Consider the following 18,824-nt stretch of genomic DNA (forward strand, 5'->3'; position numbering starts at 1 on the left):
GAACTCCCTCCCTAACAGCACTGTGGGTGTACCTACATCACATGGATTGCAGTGGTTCAAGAAGGCAGCTCATCACCATCTTCTTAAGGGCAATTAGGGATGGGCAATAAATGCTGGACTAGGCAGTGAAGCCGACATCCTGTGAATGAATAAAAAATATATATAAATACTGTGGCTACAGGAGCAGGCCAGAGGCTAGGAATCGTGTGACGAGTAACTCACCTCCTGACTCCCCAAATCCTGGCCACCATCTACAAAGCACAGGTCAGGAGTGTGCTGAAATACTCCCCACTTGCCTGGATGCATGCAGCTCCCACAACACTCAAGGAGCTGGACACCATCCAAGACAAAGCAGTCCACTTGATTGGCACCCCTTCCACAAACATTCACTCCCTCCCCCACCGACGCACGTTAGCAACAGTGTGTACCACCTACAAGATGCACTGCAAAAACTGATCAAGGCTCCTTCGACGGCACCCTCCAAACCCATGACCACTACCATCTAGAAGAACAAGGGCAGCAGACAGATGGGAACACCACCACCGGGATGTTCCCCTTAAGTCATTAATCATTTTGACTTGAAAATACATTGCTGTACCTTCACTGTCACTGGGTCAAAATCCTGGAACTCCCTCCTTAACAGCACTGTGGTTGTACCTACACCACAGGTACTGCAACAGTTCAAGGTGGCAGCTCACCACCACCTTTTCAAGGGCAGTTAGGGATTGGCAATAAATGCTGGCCCAGCCAACAAAACCCACATCTTGTGAATGAATTAAAAAAGCACCATCACCTCCAATTAAAATATCACCCAGACTTTGACATATATTGCCTCTGTTTCTTTATTGTTACTGTGTCAAATCCTGGAACTCCCTACCTAACAGAATTTCAGGAGGACCTTCATCACATGGATGACAACAGCACAAGAAGGCTCATTGAGGGTAGTTAATGATGAGCAATAAATGTCTGCCTTGCCAGCTTGCCCAAATAATGTGAATTAACTTTTCTTTTTAAAAGGCTCCTATGGGGGTTGTAAAACATAATCACACTTGTAGTATTCATGGAGTAAATTGGAATCACCTCTGTTGTTCAGTAGTGACCTTTATACATTATGATATTTACATTTTGTTGAATTATTTTACCTTTTACCTAGGAGTGCCATTGTGTTCACTGGGCATTATGAAAGATGCATGGCAGCTGCTACGACAGTGTATTAGCCCACCAGAGAATTCCCAGGCTACTACATTTGCACCTTTGCTGAATGATATCTTTCAATTTCTCTGTGGACATCTTACTCGGACTTCAAACCTGGTAGAACAAGAAGCGGGCGAGGAATCTGACCCTAAGGCAATTATCACGGCAATGAGTCACCAGCAACAAAGAGCAGAGGTGAGAGTGTTAATGTATTTGATAAGATCAACACATATAATAATGCAATTATATGAATTCATTTTTAGAATGGATATTATGAATATATGACTGTAATGATTGGGATTGTTCAGGAACAGCTGGATTATTTTTGGAAAATAATGTGCCATGGCAGTAACTGATCCAACAATATAATTTCATAGAATTGGAGCAATTTATAGCATTAAGAGATCCATTTGATGTGTTGCACCTCTACCAGCTTTGTGAAAGTTAAATATTTAGAACCTTGCCCTTTTCCATTCCCATCAATATTTTGCTCTTTGAAATATTTATCTGCCTCCCCATTAAAAGCTTTTATGGATTCTGGTAACACTGCTGTTTCTGCTAGGACATCCATGTGCTAACAACCCTTTAAATAAAAAACAGTCTCCTAACTTTCCCTTTTTCTTTCATGATCTTAAATTTGTGCTCCTAAATGTTAAATTTTTCCCATTTTTATTAGAAGTCATAATTTTGAACACATCTATCCAATAACATAATTTTCTTTAGGTGCAGAAAATGTGCTTTAATTTTTTTTTATTCATTCATGGGATGTGGGCTTTGCTGGCTAGTCCAGCATTTATTGCCCCTGAGAAGATGGTGATGAGCTGCATTCTTGACCCACTGCAGTCTATGTGGTATAGATACACCCACAGTGCTGTTAGGGAGGGAGTTCCAAGATTTTGACCCAGTGACAGTGAAGGAACAATGATATATTTCTAAGTCAGGATGGTGAGTGGCTTGGAGGGGAACTTCCAGATGGTGGTGTTCCCATGTGTCTGCTGCCCTTGTCCTTCTAGATGGTAGTGGTTGTGGGTCTGGAAGGTGCTGTCTAAGGAGGCTTGGTGAGTTCCTGATGTGCATCTTGTAGATGGTACACACTGTTGCCACTGTGCATCATGGTGGAAGGAGTGCATGTCTGTGGATGGGGTGCCAATCAAATGGGCTGCTTTGTCCTGGATGGTGTCAAACTTCTTGAATGTTGTTGGAGCTGCACTCATCCAGGCAAGTGGAGAGCGTTCCATTATACACCTGACTTGTGCCTTGTAGATGGTGGACAGGCTTTGGGGAGCCAGGAAGTGAGTTACTTACCGCAGAAGCCTAGCCTCTGACCTGTTCTTGTAGCCACAGTATTTCTATAGCTAGTCCAGTTCAGTTCCTGGTCAGTGGTAGCCTCCAGGATGTTGATAGTGTTTCAGCGATGGTAATGCAATTGAATGTCAAGGGGCAATGGTTAGGTTCTCTATTGTTGGAGACGGTCATTGTCTGGCACTTGTCTGGTGTGAATGTTACTTGCTACTCATCAGCCCAAGCCTGGATATTGTCCAGGTCTTGCTGCATTTGGATATGGACTGCTTCAGTATCTGAGGAGTCGTGAATGGTGCTGAACATTGTGTACTCATCAGCGAACATCCCCACTTCTGATCTTATGACTCCAACCAGGGGGAGTTTTCCCCCTCATTCCCATCGACTCCCGTTTTGCTAGGGTTTCTTGATGCCACACTCAATGCAATGCTGCCTTGATGTCAAGGGCAGCCACTCTCACCTCACCTGTGACACCCCATTGCCAGTAATCTACCTCTCTATTTGAATTTCAAAGTAAAGTCTTGCTTTTCTTTTGTTATAGCTCCGTCTTGAAGCCCTTTGCCAAATTTCATCCTTCCTTTCTGAAATGGAGGGTAAAAGTGGCACTTCATTGGATAGTTCAGGACTGTCAGCAAAGTCTACAGGTCTTCTGCTGACAGTACAGTTGCAGTTTTTAACTGGCTGCTTTGACCTGGGAACAGCAAACACAACAAACATCAAACGGAATTGTGGAAAACTCCAGCATTATACGGTACAGGAACATTGCTTTTCTTTCTTGAAAATTTGTAATGAACCAAAATATGTAAGGGGTTTAAAAACAGTTAATTGCACTGGTATTGTGTGTTGAATGACAGTGTATCTATGGGCGGAATCATCCCAGATTTGCACTAAGTGTGGTAGCAGGCAGGTAAAATGATACGCCATATCATCCCAAACCCGCCGCATTACTTATGCATTCCTGGGAAACATGCCATTTCCATGGCGGGCGGGCTCTTATTCGCCTGCCACGCTATCACCTCACCACTTCATCCTGCTGGGCATCATTTTTAAAGTCCAGCCACGCCTACACATCTCAGTGCTTTCAGCCCACGACTACTGTAGGGAAGATGTCCACGAGAGGCAAAAAGACTGCAGCCCCCAACTTTAATGACATGTCACTGGAATGTCATTTGGATGCTGTGGAGGCCCGCTGCCATGTCCTCTACCCCTGCTTTGGCTGCAGGACAGACAGCGGCGTCACCAATCCAGCATGTCAGGTGGTGGTCAGTACCAATACTGCGTAGAAGAGGTTGGCCATCCAATGCAGGTAGAGGATGAATGACCTAATCCGTGCAGCCAGGGTATGGCAACCATCCCATCACCCTCGGCTCACACAATCAAGCCCAACCCCCATTCACTGGCATCTCACTCACTGCCAGCTCAAAGGACATCAGCACCCATTCTCACACACATACCCTCACATGATCATCTGGCCTCAATTCCACTGGAGACTGTCTCCTCAGCCCTCACCATCTTGAGGCCACTTGCACAGATCAACATGTACCTCCACACACACCCTGGGATACCTTCCTTCCCCAGTACAGCTCCTGTCGTGCAGCCTCTTCCCTAGCCTGAGGCCACTTCTCCCCCTTCCCCGAGCAAGACCTTGCCCTGCAGCCATTGAAAAACCACCTACGTATGGCTGACCTTATAGGTAGAGACCTGCCCGTGAACCCCCCCCTACAAGTGAAGTTGTGATATCCGCAAAGCCTGGTGCTGATGACTGCAATTGCTGACCGAAGCAAGGTAGGTAAACAAACCTTGAAGCTCCGAGCATAGTGCAGCCCTCCAGGTGCTTGTTGCTTATACTGTGGTGAAACACGTCGGCGTGTTTTCCCGCTGATATGGGCAAACGGTCCAGCAGGGAGGGATGAGTCCGGTGGGTTGGCATAATAATGATATGCCGATGTATTGCAATGAGCTTCCTGACGTCCGATGACGGGAAACAAGGAGTGTGCTGAGCAGACAATCGCAAACTGGTTAATCACTCCATATTGTCCACTCACACCACTGGACATGCCTTATGCCGGTGTGCACGGAAAATCCCGGTCTACAAATGTTAATCACCTCTGTTAAATAGCAGCCAGCAAGTTCTATAGCAGGACATAAATGTAATACAATCTTCACATTTGTCTGGCCATATAAGGAAAAAAGAAATTGTTCCCTCCTAATGTGTTTTTATCCCCACCTTAGGATGTAACACAGGCCGCCCATGGAAGTACACAGATGGAGCTCCAGTCCGCAGCACATAAACTTTACCAGCATTTGGTTTCATCTCTGAAACAGGGACTTGCAACTGGAAAGGAATTCTCAGGTTTAAAAATAATTGTGTTAATTTGGAGATAATGAAGGTTTAATAAATTAGAATAATTTTATTCACTAGTGTCATTATTAATAGTACGGAGTCTTTTGATTAGTTTCTTTTCACCCTCGCTTTTCCCCACCCCTACCCCCTCAATAAAAACAGTGAACAAAGGTTCATCAGAAAATGTGTATCTAATACGCTAGGAAAGTAAATAATTTTGATGGTCTTGAGTAAATGGCCACAGGAGCTGTATAAAAATTAAACAGTCTGGATAAGCCAAATGTTTAATAATCTAAGTTTGCTTTCTTGACTTTAAAAACACATGTGTTGGTCACACGTTTCCAGCTGCCAGGGAAATTGCAGAATATGGTTGTGTTCATTTTTTTAAATTATAAAACGGCCAATGTAGGATTGTGGGAAAAGTAGCAAATATAGCCCACTATACTTGAATATTTTACAGAACAGAAGGTGCATATGTATCCATTTTCCAGTTGAAAGTTTGAGAATTCAATTATCTATCTCCCAAACAGTGTTTGGGATTAAGGATATTTTTAAAATATAAAAGCTGGGAAACTGAAAATGGTTAATTTTGGTTGTTTGAGAACCATCTGTTTACTAAAGATTATGAAAACCATGAATAGTGTTGTAAATTCTCTTTTAGGAAGGATGTAAAGCATATGATTATGTAGCGGGTGCCAGCAAAAAGGAGACTGCATTTGATTTGAGGGAGGAAGCTAACAGGCAGGATCCCATGGAGGGTGGGATGGTGCCTGATGGTTCAGAAGTTGGGTTTGGGTACACTCCTCCTATGCCTACCTCCCCTACAAGTCTCCACTGGACAATATAACCATATCTTGCATCTCCCAAACTCTATTCCATTCCTGCCTGAAGATCCTCTACACCCTCCAAGTCCTGTTAGACTCCAGATCCCCTTTCCCCAGGACTCTTTCTTCCACCCAACACCCCCACCCACCATCCCTCCAAAGCTGCTCCTGTGTTCCGAAATTGGAGAGGAGGTGGGGGAAGAGGCTGTGATGTTATTAGGATCCTTCAGTCAGAATTCCCAAATTCTGGATCCCCACTTGAAGTACTGCTCAACCTTGAAACCCTTCCCATTACCACCTCATCCCATTTCCCTGGCTTCATTTCCTGGTGCTTCCAGACCCCATTGCTGCCTACAATACTGATAAATTTGTGTCCCTCATGATAGATGACATCACCTTTTTCCCTGTAACACTCTGACTGACCATGGCAACACAGAAATCTGAGGTAATAGAATGGTTACGGCACAGAAGGAGACCATTTGATTCTTTGTGCCCCTCTGCAAGAGCAACCCACCATATCCCACGATTTCACCCTTCCCCGTTGCCCTGAAATTTATTTCTCGTCAGATAATCTTAATTTATTTTTGAAAATCCTGATTGAATCTGCCCCTCCCACACTCTCAGACAGTCTATTCCAGATCCTAACCACTCACAACGTAAAAAAAAGATTTTCCTCATGTCGCCTTTGGTTCTTTTGCCATTCACCTTAATTTGGTGTCCTCTGCTTTTCAATCCTTCTGCCAGCAGGAACAGTTTCTCCCTAGCAACTCTGCCCAGACTCTTTATGATTTTGTAAACCACTATCAAATCTCCTCTCAGCATTCTCTTCTCTAAGAAGCTTCTCCAATCTATCCACGTACTTGAAGTCCCTTACCCCTGGAATCATTCTGCTAAATCTTTTCTGCACCCTGTCCAATGCCTCCATGTCCTTCCTAAATTGTAGTGCCCAGGACTAGACACAGTAATCCAGTTGAGGCTGAACTAGTGTTTTATAAAGGTTAATCATAACTTCCTTACTTTTGTACTCTATGCTTCTGTTATGAAGCCCAGGACCCCCTATGCCTTATTAACTGCTCTCTCAACCTTCTCTGTCACCTCCAATGATTTGTGCACATACACTCCAGATCTCTCTGCTCCTGCACCAACTTTTAGATTTATGCCCTTTTATATTACCTTTCCTTGTTCTTCCTACCAAAATGTACACTTCACACTTCTCTGAATTAAGTGTCCAAGTGTCACATCTGCCAGTATCACCAACTGGTCTTTGCCTTTTTGTCTGATATATGCATGGGTGGCCATAACACTGACCCTTTGGGCTGGTTTTAATGCACCCCCCGCCGGAGGGGTTAAAGGCAGGGAAGCACATAAAATGCCTGCTGCCTCCCCATACGCCCCCTCCCCGCCACAATTTTACCAGAAGCAGTTTGGGGGGGGCCGGGGGAGCGGGGGGGCACATCGGATGGCCCGTTGGCCTATTGAGGACCATAAGTATCCAATCAATGCTCACTAAGGGCCTCATCCCACCGTCGCTGGGGTTTAATCAGAGGTGGGAGGAGGCCCATGCCACGTGTCCAGTCTTGCAGCTTTCCCTGCGCGTTGTGGTGGCAGGCAGGGCAGAGAGGCCTCTTCCTTAATGTCCCCCTCCTGCCCGCAAGTTGTAACTCCTCACCCCGGGCCTATCAGAGGTCCACCCCTTCCTCACCAATATGTTAACTCAGCCAGGTCCCCCCCGCAAGCCTTCAGTCTTTCTACCCTGGCTTCCCTCTCTGCTCAATGGGGCCTGCCACCAAGACCCTCCAGTCCTGGCTCCAATGCAGCATGCATTCCTGTAGCCCTCACTGCAGAACTAGCAATAGCCACCACCCCTGGTGACGCTGCTGGCACTGGAAAGCTCTTGGCTTCTGAGTGGCTGGCAGCGCTGGGTTGCGGAAGTCCCCTGGGGTCGGGAGCACGGTATCCAGGTAAATCCAGCCCTTTGTTTCATCGCTGTGCGTGTCCTTCCTGCCCAAAAAATAATTAATTAACCACTGCAATACCTCGCATCCTTTGGCTAACTTCCTATCCATGATACCACATTCCTTTAATATCACACACTTCAATATCATCATCAAATTGCCTCTTCAGTACTTTATCAAACACCTTCTAAATTTCACATATCCGACTATTTCCTCCTTTATTCTTTAACATAGAAAAATATCCCATCATACTTCACAAATGTGTCAGGAAAAGGAGCAGGAATTGGGAGACATGACCAAAATAATAAGGTTCTGTGAATGCTGGAAATTTGAAATAAAAACAAAAATGCTGAAAATGTTCAGCAAGCCTGGCAGTTTTTATGGAAGAGAAGCAGAGTCCTGGTCAGTGACCTTTTGTCAGAATACTTAACTCCTGAGTTCAGTAATGGGGAAGTAGTGGATTTTCTGGCCCCGCAAAGTCTCACGCAAAGTCAACAGATTTCAATGGCTTGTTGTATCCACTGCTGGGGAATCCACTGCAGCGGGGCCTGAAAATCCCAGCCAGTGTCACTGGACTAGTAATCCAGAGACCCAGGCTAATGCCCTGGGGAGAAAAGATGAAATCCCACTACAGCAGCTGAATTCCCATCTTCACACTGAGCATATGCTCCATTGTGTTGTGTGGCACTACCACTGTGCAAAAGGGGATAGATTTAGAACAGACCTAGCATCCATGAGGCACTGTGGACTATCAGCAGCAGCAAAATTGCATTCAACCACAATCTGTAACCAAAAGGCCCGGCATATCCCTCTCTCCATGAAGCCAAGGGATCAGGTTCAACGAAGCATGTAAGAGGACATTCCAGGAGCAGCATCAGGCATATTTAAAAATTAGGTGTCAACCTGGTGAAGCTACAACACAGGACAACACTTTCAGCTAAACAGCAGAAGCAGCATGTGATAGAACTAAGTGATCCCACAACTAATAGATCAGATCAACGCTTAGCAGTCCTGTCACATCCAGTCATGAATGGTGGTGGATAATTAAACAACTAACTGGAGGAGGAGGCTCCACAGGTATCCCCATCCTGAATGATTTGAGAGCCCAGCACAGTGCAAAAGACAAGGCTGAATTGCACCCATTTTCAGCCAGAAGTGCTGAGTGGCACTTCTTTTCTTCCTCCTGAGGTCCCCAGCATCATAGATGCCAATCTATAGCCAACTTGATTCGCTCCACATGTTTTGAAGAAACAACTGAAGGCACTGGATGCTGAATAGGCTATGAGCCCTGATCACATCCTGGCAAAAGTATGGAAGATTTGTGCTCCTAGGCCTAGCTGCGCCCTTAGCTAAGCTGTTCCAGTACAGCTACAACACTTTTTATAGTCATTTCATGGGATGTGGACATTGCTGACTAGGCCAGCATTTATTGCCCATCCCTGATTGTCCTTGAGAAGTTGGTGGTGAGCTGCCTTCTTGATCTGCTGCATCCATGTGGTGTAGGTACACCCATTGTGCTGGTAGGGAGTGAATCTCTGGGCATGTACCTGACAATGGAAAATTGCCCAGGTATGTCCTGTCCACAAAATGCAGGACAAATTCAAACTGGGAAATTACTGCCCCATTAGTCTCTCTTGATCATCAGAAACGTGATGGAAAATGTCATTGACAGTGCTAACAAGAGGCACTTACATAGCAATTACCTGCTCACTGATGCAGTTTGTGTTCCACCTGGGCCTCATTACAGCCTTGGTCCAAACCTGAACAAGAATAGAACTTGAAGGCTGGTGAGAGTGATTGCCCTTGTCACCAAAGTGGCATTTGACTGAGCAAAATTGAAGTCAATGGGAATCGGCAGAAAACGCTCCACTGGTTGGAGTCATACTTAGCACAAAGGAAGATTGTTGTGGTAGTTGGAGGCCAATCATCTTAGCCTCAGTACTTTGCTGTTGGAGTTCCTTAGGTTAGTGTCCTAAGTGCAACCATCCTTAGCTGTCTTATCTCCTATCAAAAGGTCAGAAGTGGGGATGTTCGCTGATGATTGCAGCAAAGAATGACTGAAAAATTTATAAGGTTGGAGAAACTGGGGTATGAAGGAGAAAGCTAGCTAGGAATATAAATATAGGTGCTAAGAGTTTCTACAAGTATTTAAAAAGGAAAAGAGTAACAAAGATGAGTGTTGGTCCCTGGGAGGGTGAGACTGGATAATAATGGGAAACAAGGAAATGGTGCTAAGTATTGAACAGGAATTTTGTGTCTGTCTTCACTGTAGAAGACACAAAAAAAATCCCAACAATACTTGAAAATCAAGAGGTAAAAGGGAGAGAGGAACTTAAAACAATCACAATTACTAGGGGAGAGGTACTGAGAAAGCTATTGGAGCTAAAGGCTGACAAGCCCCCTAGATCTGATGGCCTGCATCCTAGGATCTTGAAAGAAGTTGCTGCTGCAGAGATGGTAAATGCATTGGTTGTGATCTTTCAAAATTCCCTAGATCCTGGGAAGGTCCCAGCAGATTGGAAAATCACAAATAACGCCTTCAAGAAAGGTGGGAGACAGAAAGTGGGTAACTATAGGTCAATTGGCCTGACATCTGTTATTGGAAAAATGCAAGAGTCATTATTAAGGAGGTAATAGCAGGACATTTGGAAAATCATAATAGAATCCGACAGAGTCCACGTGGTTTTCTGAAAAGGAAATCATGTTTGACTAATTTGTTAGAGTCCTTTGAGGAAAGAACAAGGTGAATAAAGGAGTAGATGTGGTGTGTTTCGATTTCCAAAAGATATTTAATGAGGTGCGGCATCAAAGCTTACTACACAAAATAAGAGCACATGGTGTAAGGGGTAGCATATTAGTTTGGATAGAGGATTGGTTAGCTAACAGGAAATGAACATTAGGGATAAATAGGTTATTTTCATGTTGGCAAGCTGTAATTAGTAGAGTGCCACAAAGGAATCAGTGCTGGGGCCTCACATATTTACAATCTATATCAATGACTTGGACGAGAGCATGGAATGTATGGTAGTTAAATTTGCTGATGACCCAAAGACAAGTAGGAAAGTAAGTTTTCAAGATTCTGTAAAGGTATTTAGATTATGTGAGTGGGGAAAAATTTAGCAGATGGATTATAATGTGGGAAAATGTGCGGTTGTCCACTTTGGCAGGAAGAATAGAAAAGCATTATATTATTTAAATAGGGAGAGACTGCAGAACTCTATGGTACAGACAGACGCCATTGCCTGGCAATGACCATCTCTCCTTGACTTTCAATGACATTATCATCGCTGAGTTCCCCATTATCAAACCTGGGGTTCCCATTAACCAGAAACTGAACTTGTCCAGCCATACAAATACTGTGGCTACAAGAAGAGGTCAGAGGCTGGGAATTCTGAAGGGACTGGCCTCCTGACACTCCAAACTTGTCCATCGTCTAAAAAGAGCAAGTCAGAAGTGCAATAGAATACTCTCCATTCACCTGGAGAAGGCAACAACACTCCAGCAACTTGATATTTTCCAGGACAAAGCAGCCTGCTTGATTGGCACCCCATCCACCAACTTAAACATTTACTCCGCTTCTTCCTTGAACAGAGGCCCAACCACCACCACTCTCCTCCATCTGGCTGAACTTGTTCTCTCACTGAATAATTTGTCCTTTAACTTGTCTCAATTCCTCCAAAAAAAAGGTCTGGCTATGGATACCCACATGGTCCCCAGTTATGCCTGTCTTTTTGTGGGGAATGTGAAATATTCCTTGTTCCAGTCCTACTCAGGCCCCCTCCCACACTTTTCTTTCGGTACATTGATGACTGTATCGGTGCCGCTTCATGCTCTCGTCTGGACCTGGAAAAATGTATCAATTTTGCTCCCAATTTCCACACCTTCGCACCTTCACATGATCCATCTCTGACATTTCCCTCCCCTTCCTTAACCTCTCTGTCTCTATTTCTGGTGATAGACTGTCTGTCTACCAATATCCATTCCAAGCCCACCAACTCCCACAGCTACCTTGACTACAGCTTCTCACACACTGCTTCCTGTAAGGACCCCATCCCATTCACCCAATCCTTCCGCCCCATCGCATCTGTTCAGATGATGTCACTTTCCAAAACAGTGCTTCTGACATGTCTTCCTTTTTTCTTATCTAAGGGTTCCCACTATTGTGGTTGACAGGGTCCTCAACCATGTTCAACCGATCTCCCACACCTCTACCCTTACCTCTTCCCGTCCCTTCCAGAGCCATGATAAGGTCCCCCTTGCCCTCTCTTTTCACTCCACCAGCCTCCGCATTCAAAGTATCATCCTCCGCCATTTCCGCCAACTCCAGCAGGATGCCACCACCAAACACATCTTCCCCTCACCCCCACTATCAACATTCCGTATGGACCATTCCCTCCTTGACACCGTGATCCACTCCTACATCACCCCCAATACCTCATCCACTTCCCAGGGCACCTTCCCATGCAATCGCAGAAGGTGCAATACCTGCCCCTTTATTTCCTCCCTCCTCACTGTCCAAGGCCCCAAACACCTTTCAGGTGAAGCAACGCTACACTTCACTCCTTCAATTTAGTCTATTGTATTCGCTGCTCTCAATGCAGTCACCTCTACACTGGGGAGACGAAATGCAGATTAGGTGACCGCTTTGCGGACCACCTTCACTCAGTTCGCAAGCATGACCCAGACCTTCCTGTAGCTTGCCATTTCAACACACCATCTTGCTGTCATGCCCACATGTCCATCCTTGGCCTGCTGCAATGTTCTAGTGAAGTCCAGTGCAAACTGTAGGATCAGCACCTCATCTTCCAATCAGCACCTTACAGCCTCCCGGACTTAACATTGAGGTCAACAACTTCAGACCATGAGCTGTCTCCTCCATCATTACCCCTATTTTAATCCCTTATTTTTATTTATTTATTCATTTTTGAACCCTTTTCCCCAACCACCACCCCCTTGCCACAGGGTGATCAATCACTTCTTTCTATGTTGTGCTTTCACAGAGCACTGACCATTGTTTTGGTATTAACTTGTTCTGCTATCTTACCTTTATGCCACTGTCAGCACCTTCTTTAGTCCTTAATACTACGATTAACACTCCCTTTGTCTTGTGTCCATGTCATCTTCTTCACTCTCTCCTGAGCTCCCACCCATCCCTGACCTTCTATCTTGTTCCACCCCCTCTTAAACTGTATAAAATCCATCACATTTCTACTTCCCTTTAACTCTGAAGAAGTCATATGGACTTGAAAAGCTAACTCTGTTTCTCTCTCCACAGATGCTGCCAGAGCTGCTGAATTTTTCCAGCATTTTTTGTTTTTATTTTATATTAAACATTTACTCCCTCTACCACTGACACACAGATGCACTGCAGTCAACTCAAGAAGGCTCCTTCCAGAGCACCTTCCAAATCCATGAATTCTACCACCTAGAAGGGCAAGGACAGAAGATACATGGGGAAACCACCACCTGCAAGTTCCCCTCCAAGCCACACACCATCCTGAATTGGAACTATATCACAACTTGTTCACTCTCACGGGATCAAACTGCTGGAACTCCCAACAGCACTGTGGGTGTACCGGCACCAGATGAACTGCAACAATTCAAGAAGGTGGCTCACCACCACCTTCTCAAGGATGATTAGGAATGGGCAATAAATGCTAGCCTTTTCCCACATCCCATGAAATAATTAAAAAAAAATCTGCTGTTGTGTGAGTCCCCTATCAGCATCTACTTCGTTTTTAGTCAATACTGCCACTCCATTTTTCCCCATTTCATTTCTTTTAAGTATTTTGCTCATTTCTTTTATTCATTTACGGGATGTGGGTATTACTGGCTAGGTCAGCATTTATTGCCCATTCCTAATTGCCCTTGAGAAGTTGGTGGTGAGCTACCTTCTTGAACTCACTGCTCTTAGGAAGGAAGTTCCAGGATTTTGACCCAGTGACATTGAAGGAATGGCAATATATTTCCAAGTCAGGATGGTGAGTGGATTGGAGGAGAACTCCCAGGTGGTGGTGTTTCCATGTGTCTCCTGCCCTTCTAGATGGTAATGGTCGTGGGTTCGGAAGGTGCTGCCTAAGGAGCCTTGGTGAGTTTCTGCAATGCATCTTGTAGTTGGTACACACTGCTGCCATTGTTTGTCAGTGGTGGAGGCAGTGAATGTTTGTGGGGGGGGTGCCAATCAAGCGGACTGCTTTGCCCTGGATGGTGTCAAGCTACACTCATCCAGGCAAGTGGAGAGTATTCTATCACACTCCTGACTTGTGCCTTGTAGATGGTGGATAGGCTTTGGGGAGTCAGCAGGTGAATTACTCACCGCAGGATTCCTACCCTCTGACCTGCTCTTGTAGCCACAGTATTTATATGGCTAGTCCAGTTCAGTTTCTGGTCAATGGTAACCCCCAGGCTGTTGATAGTGGGGGATTCAGCAATGGTAATGCCAATGAATGTCAAGGGGCAATGGTCAGATTCTCTCTTGTTGGAGATGGTCATTGCCTGGCACTTGTGTGGTGCAAATGTTACTTTCCACTTGTCAGCCCAAGCCTGGATATTGCCCAGGTCTTGCTGCATTTGGACATGGACTGTTCAGTATCTGAGGAGTCGTGAGTGGTGCTGAATATTGTGCAATCATCCTACGATGGATATTGATGAAACAGCTTTGGCAATGTTGCTCTTCTGCACTTCAGTTTATCTTAGAATTCCTGAAACACCCTTATTGCTTTGAATAGGAACTAAGGGCGAAATTTAATGCCCTGCCAGAGGTGAATTTGAAGGTGGGTGGGGCGAGGCCCACTTCCCTCCAATTAGGTTGTGACTGGAAAGCTTGTGGGTGGCTTTCCTGCTTGGATGCCAATTTGCACTTCAGGGTCTCATCCTGCCGTTGCTGGGATTCAACCAGCGGTGGGCCGGGGACTTGCCATCCTGGAGGCCACCCAGCAAACCCTGCCAGATTGGCCTGTGACCTCCTTAAGTGGGGGTGGTTGGTTCCATCATTCAGAGGCGCTTTGTGCCCAATCGATGGGCCAGTCATTGGAAAGGGGGAGAGCCCACAGGAAGCCATCTCCTTGCCCTTGCTGTTGACTGCTCCTCCCTCCCCTTGCCAGCACTCCCCCTCCTTGGGAACCTCACCTCATCCCACTTATGTAACTCTGGATGATCCATCACCGATCCTCTGTGTAGGCCCCAGTGCAGTAGCAGTAGTGGCCACCGTCCCCAGTGACGCTGCCTGTACTACAAAGTTGCCAGCCTCTGATTGGCTGGCACCTGTCAGGTGGTATTTCTGCCCTACTGGGACCTTAATTTAGTGAGAGGCCCGATGCTATCCATTGTAACTTCCTGGTCACCTTGGAATAGCACTGGGCCCCCTGTCGAAAGGCGACATGGGCCTCCCACTGGTTCTCCAACCAATGGGTGGGATTCACGTCACCTCCTCTAATTTCTGCTCTGTGACTTTGCTGTCCTCTACCTTCACAAAAACATTTTATTAACACAATGTTACATCCTTTGTACTGAAATGTTACGTACCATTCAGGCCAATGCCTGGAGCCCCAAAAGTAATGACCTATTGCTTTGTCTGTAGAATCTCTTACTAATATTGCATATTTGCATTTCAAAGTTTCCACCCTCCAGATAAGGATGGCAGATTTCCTTCCCTAAAGGACACTAGCAAACCAGATTGGTTTTTATAACAATTGATGACGGTTGTTGTGGTTACCATTAGTGAGACTAGCTTTATACTCCAGATTTATTAATTGAATTTAAATTCCACCAGCTACTATAGTGGGATTTGAATCTCTATCCTCAGTGCATAAGCCTGGGCCTCTGGATTACTACTAGTCCAGTGATATTGCCACCACTCCATCATCTCCCCCTAAATTAAATTTAACAGTTCAGTTTTTCATTTCTTTTAACACCTTCATTAAAGTTTTTGCTTGAAGGCCTCAGCCTCTTGGTGCAGAATTTTTCCTTCAGCGAGCAGGGGGTGAGGCCCGCTCACCGACGTGAAAATGACGCGGGCCCCCCGATGTCATCCCGCCATTGACAGGGTATTTAAACTAATTAAAGGCCCTGACCGTCCAACCTTAAGGTTGGTGGGCAGGCCAGGAGCCCCAGCAGGCTTCTGAAAAAAACATGAAATCTCATCCACCAGCGGATTTAATAAAGTTTCTCTGCGTTTTATTAACATGTCCCATCTCGTGTGACATTGCCACATGAGGGAGACATGTTAATAAATTTTTTATTTTTCTATTTTTGAAGTTTACAAACCTTTCGCCGATCTCCCCGAGACAGCACTTAGTCTCAGGGAGATGCGTGCTCTTTCGCGTGCATGCGCGAAAGTGCTCACTCTGACAGTTGGGGAATCCCCCACCCCCGCACAGGAAGTGTCGGGCGGCCCGCTGGGTGGGCCTTAATTGGCCCGCCCACTTAAAATGGTGGTGGGACCCATTTCGGTGGCAGCGATCAACTGCCCACCCGCCGCCGAGCCGGTGGGGCCCGCCCACCCATCAAGGACAAAATTCTGCACTTGGTATTTTGCCCCTAATGTAACTCTGAGCTGAATTTGGATTGTTCAGTCTGCGCATATGCAGTATGGCTACTTTACCAGGATGCAATGGTACTGTATAGTTAGCTGTGCCAATGGAACATTTTTATTTTAAAGACAGCACGTACCATGCATTAGTTTCTCGTGAAAGTATTTTGAAAAGTGTGGGGACAAATTTCACCATCTATATTAGATATTTTTCAGAAGTGGGGAGGCTGCGTCAGTGAGTAAAAAGTGTTATAATTGCCCATTCTTTCTAACTTGTTCCATAAACTTCAGAAAATGCAACCGACTGAGAAAGACTTCATCTTGGTTCAATTCTCAATTAAAAACATCAGTCGAATTTTGAAGCCACCTACTGATCCACTTGTATTCTGTTGATGGTAGAAGATAATTACTGAATCCTTGCATTTGTGAGACACAGATCCTAATTGCTAACATCTATGGGTTTGATTTTAACTCACTCAGAACCCATTTACTTAACACAGAGTTAAAATCCGGGCCACAGGGCATTAGGGTGGATAGAGGTAAAAGCAGGAGGTGTGTGCCATTTCTCATTCTAATTTGATTTTCCAATAAGAAAACAAGTAGCTGATTTTTGAAAGCAAAGAAAGCCTCAGGGGGAAATGCAGGAAAGAGGGAAAATAGGCTTAACATGGAAGGGCCGCTGTCTTCTCACTGTCACTTTGGGATAAAGGGGTAGATAAATAAGGGTGAGGTCAATGGAGCGAGAAAGGGGTTGAGCAGATAGTTCAAAGGAAAAGATGCAGTGATGGGGATGTGTGTGTGGTAGCAAGAGGAAGAGATAAAGGGAAGGTAAAGGGGTTGGAAACTTGATGGAAATGAGTGGACAGGAAGAAGCTTGCGATTGGGGCTGAGGATGGATGTGAGCTATTGAGCACTATGGTTTCCCCACAATCCCATCATAAGTGCAGTGTGCAGCCATTGATGGCTCCTTTCCCTGCCATCCCACCAATCATCTCTACCTCAAAGGAAAGAGAAACAGAAGAGACAGAGCAGAGCAGATGAGATGAGACAGAGAAAAACAACTACAAGACAGCAGAGACAGGTAAAAGAGTAACTGTAATCTCCTACTTACCGTATACAACAATATAGGAGATCAACTTGCAATAAAAAATCAAACTTGTATTACAAAGCTAAGCATTTGCTATACAATTTTGAGAATCTGCCGTTGCTCTGGAAATATGCAGTAGCATCAAAGTCACTCCCGCAATGACATTTGAATCTTAAATCTAAGGAATTAATAAGAGTATCACTAAGTGCATTTAGTCTTGTAACTCTTTCAAGTACAAACATGTTTCCATCTGTTACCTATTCAGATGAAGTTACATTGTTCAATAGTTTGCCATTATGAGATTTGAACTCTTGATTTTGGGGTTACAAACCCACTACCATAACCACTTGGCTATTTAGGCCAAGCCCCATTTAGTCTTGTAGGTGCATTGTACCAGATGTATCAAAAGTTGATATTGTCCATATCTTAAATGTTACGATATCTAATTAACCAATTAGTCACTTTTATCAGTGCTAAGTGCAGTGATTCACCACCTCAACCAAACATTAATCCCTTTCACTTTTCAAAACAAGACCCAGTTATCTGACTGAAATCTGTCTTCTTGTCAGTCTCTTTGTCCTTCAATCCTTCAGCGAGCCTATCGCTTGGTCTCCAGTCCTTAGCTGAGTCTCCCTCTTCTGTCTCTCCCTCTATCTAGTTTATACATAAGCACAGCCACTGGGCCAAAGTACAGGACAATGTCAGTCATAGATGGAACTTTATTTCAGCATCACTGAGCAGCTGAAGATGAAAAAAAAACTGGAGTGAGAATAACCCTGTCTTTCAATAAATGACACCAAAATTTGTTCCATTCCTTCAATTTCCAAAACCATTGCCTGGAAGGAAGAATTGAATAAGGAATTTGAATAGAAATGATTGAAATGCGCACACAAGACTGAACTGGCCAAATTTATTTAATGTTAAATTCTTATGACTTCAAAATTAATGCTGTGATAATCCTAGTTATTATAATGTATATTTATTTAAAAACTGATTTTTATTTTTAAAAGAGCTTATTAAATTGTACCTTTGCAACATTTTACAAAAGATTTTTTTTCCTTTACTTCTTCAGGGGATGTGGGCATCACTGGCTAGGTCAGCATTTGTTGCCCATCCCTAATTACCCTTGAACTGAGCAGCTTATTAGGTCATTTCAGAGGGCAGTTAAGAGTCAACCCCATTGCTGTCGGCCTGGAGTCACATGTAGACCAGACTAGATAAGGATGACATATTTCCTTCCCTAAAGGACACTGGTGAACCACATGGGTTTTTACAACAATCGATGATAGTCTCATGGTCACAATTACTGAGACTAGCTCTCAATTCCAGATTCATTAGTTGAAATTAAATTTCACCAGCTGCTGTGATGGGATTTTCCGAACCCGTGTCCCCAGAGCATTAGCCTGGCTACTGGATTACATTACCATTAGGCCACCCTAAAAGATGTATATTACGTATGCATACTAAAATTTAAAGTTTGACAGAAGTATTGTATGAAATTATTTTGGACTGGTAACAGTGTAGATTAACCCTCTTTTAAGGAAATCAGATGGCTTTTCATTAGTTCTTTGAATTCTACAAAACGTTCTTT

The 18,824-nt window shown here is 44.6% G+C and overlaps 1 protein-coding gene across 10 annotated transcripts in view; it reads left to right on the top strand.

The window, feature by feature from the left end:
• Nucleotides 1-18,824, top strand: part of LOC121285080 (probable E3 ubiquitin-protein ligase HERC1) — a 436,191-nt gene that overhangs the window by 156,985 nt on the left and 260,382 nt on the right. For all 10 annotated transcript variants that reach the window (XM_041201223.1, XM_041201218.1, XM_041201210.1 and 7 more), the window contains 3 exons: nt 1,154-1,389; nt 3,035-3,244; nt 4,726-4,846. In XM_041201223.1, coding sequence (XP_041057157.1) covers nt 1,154-1,389; nt 3,035-3,244; nt 4,726-4,846 — 567 coding nt within the window. The remainder of the gene's footprint in view (nt 1-1,153; nt 1,390-3,034; nt 3,245-4,725; nt 4,847-18,824) is intronic.

This window comes from Carcharodon carcharias, chromosome 1 (assembly GCF_017639515.1).
Source record: "Carcharodon carcharias isolate sCarCar2 chromosome 1, sCarCar2.pri, whole genome shotgun sequence".
Taxonomy (NCBI): Eukaryota; Metazoa; Chordata; class Chondrichthyes; order Lamniformes; family Lamnidae; genus Carcharodon; species Carcharodon carcharias.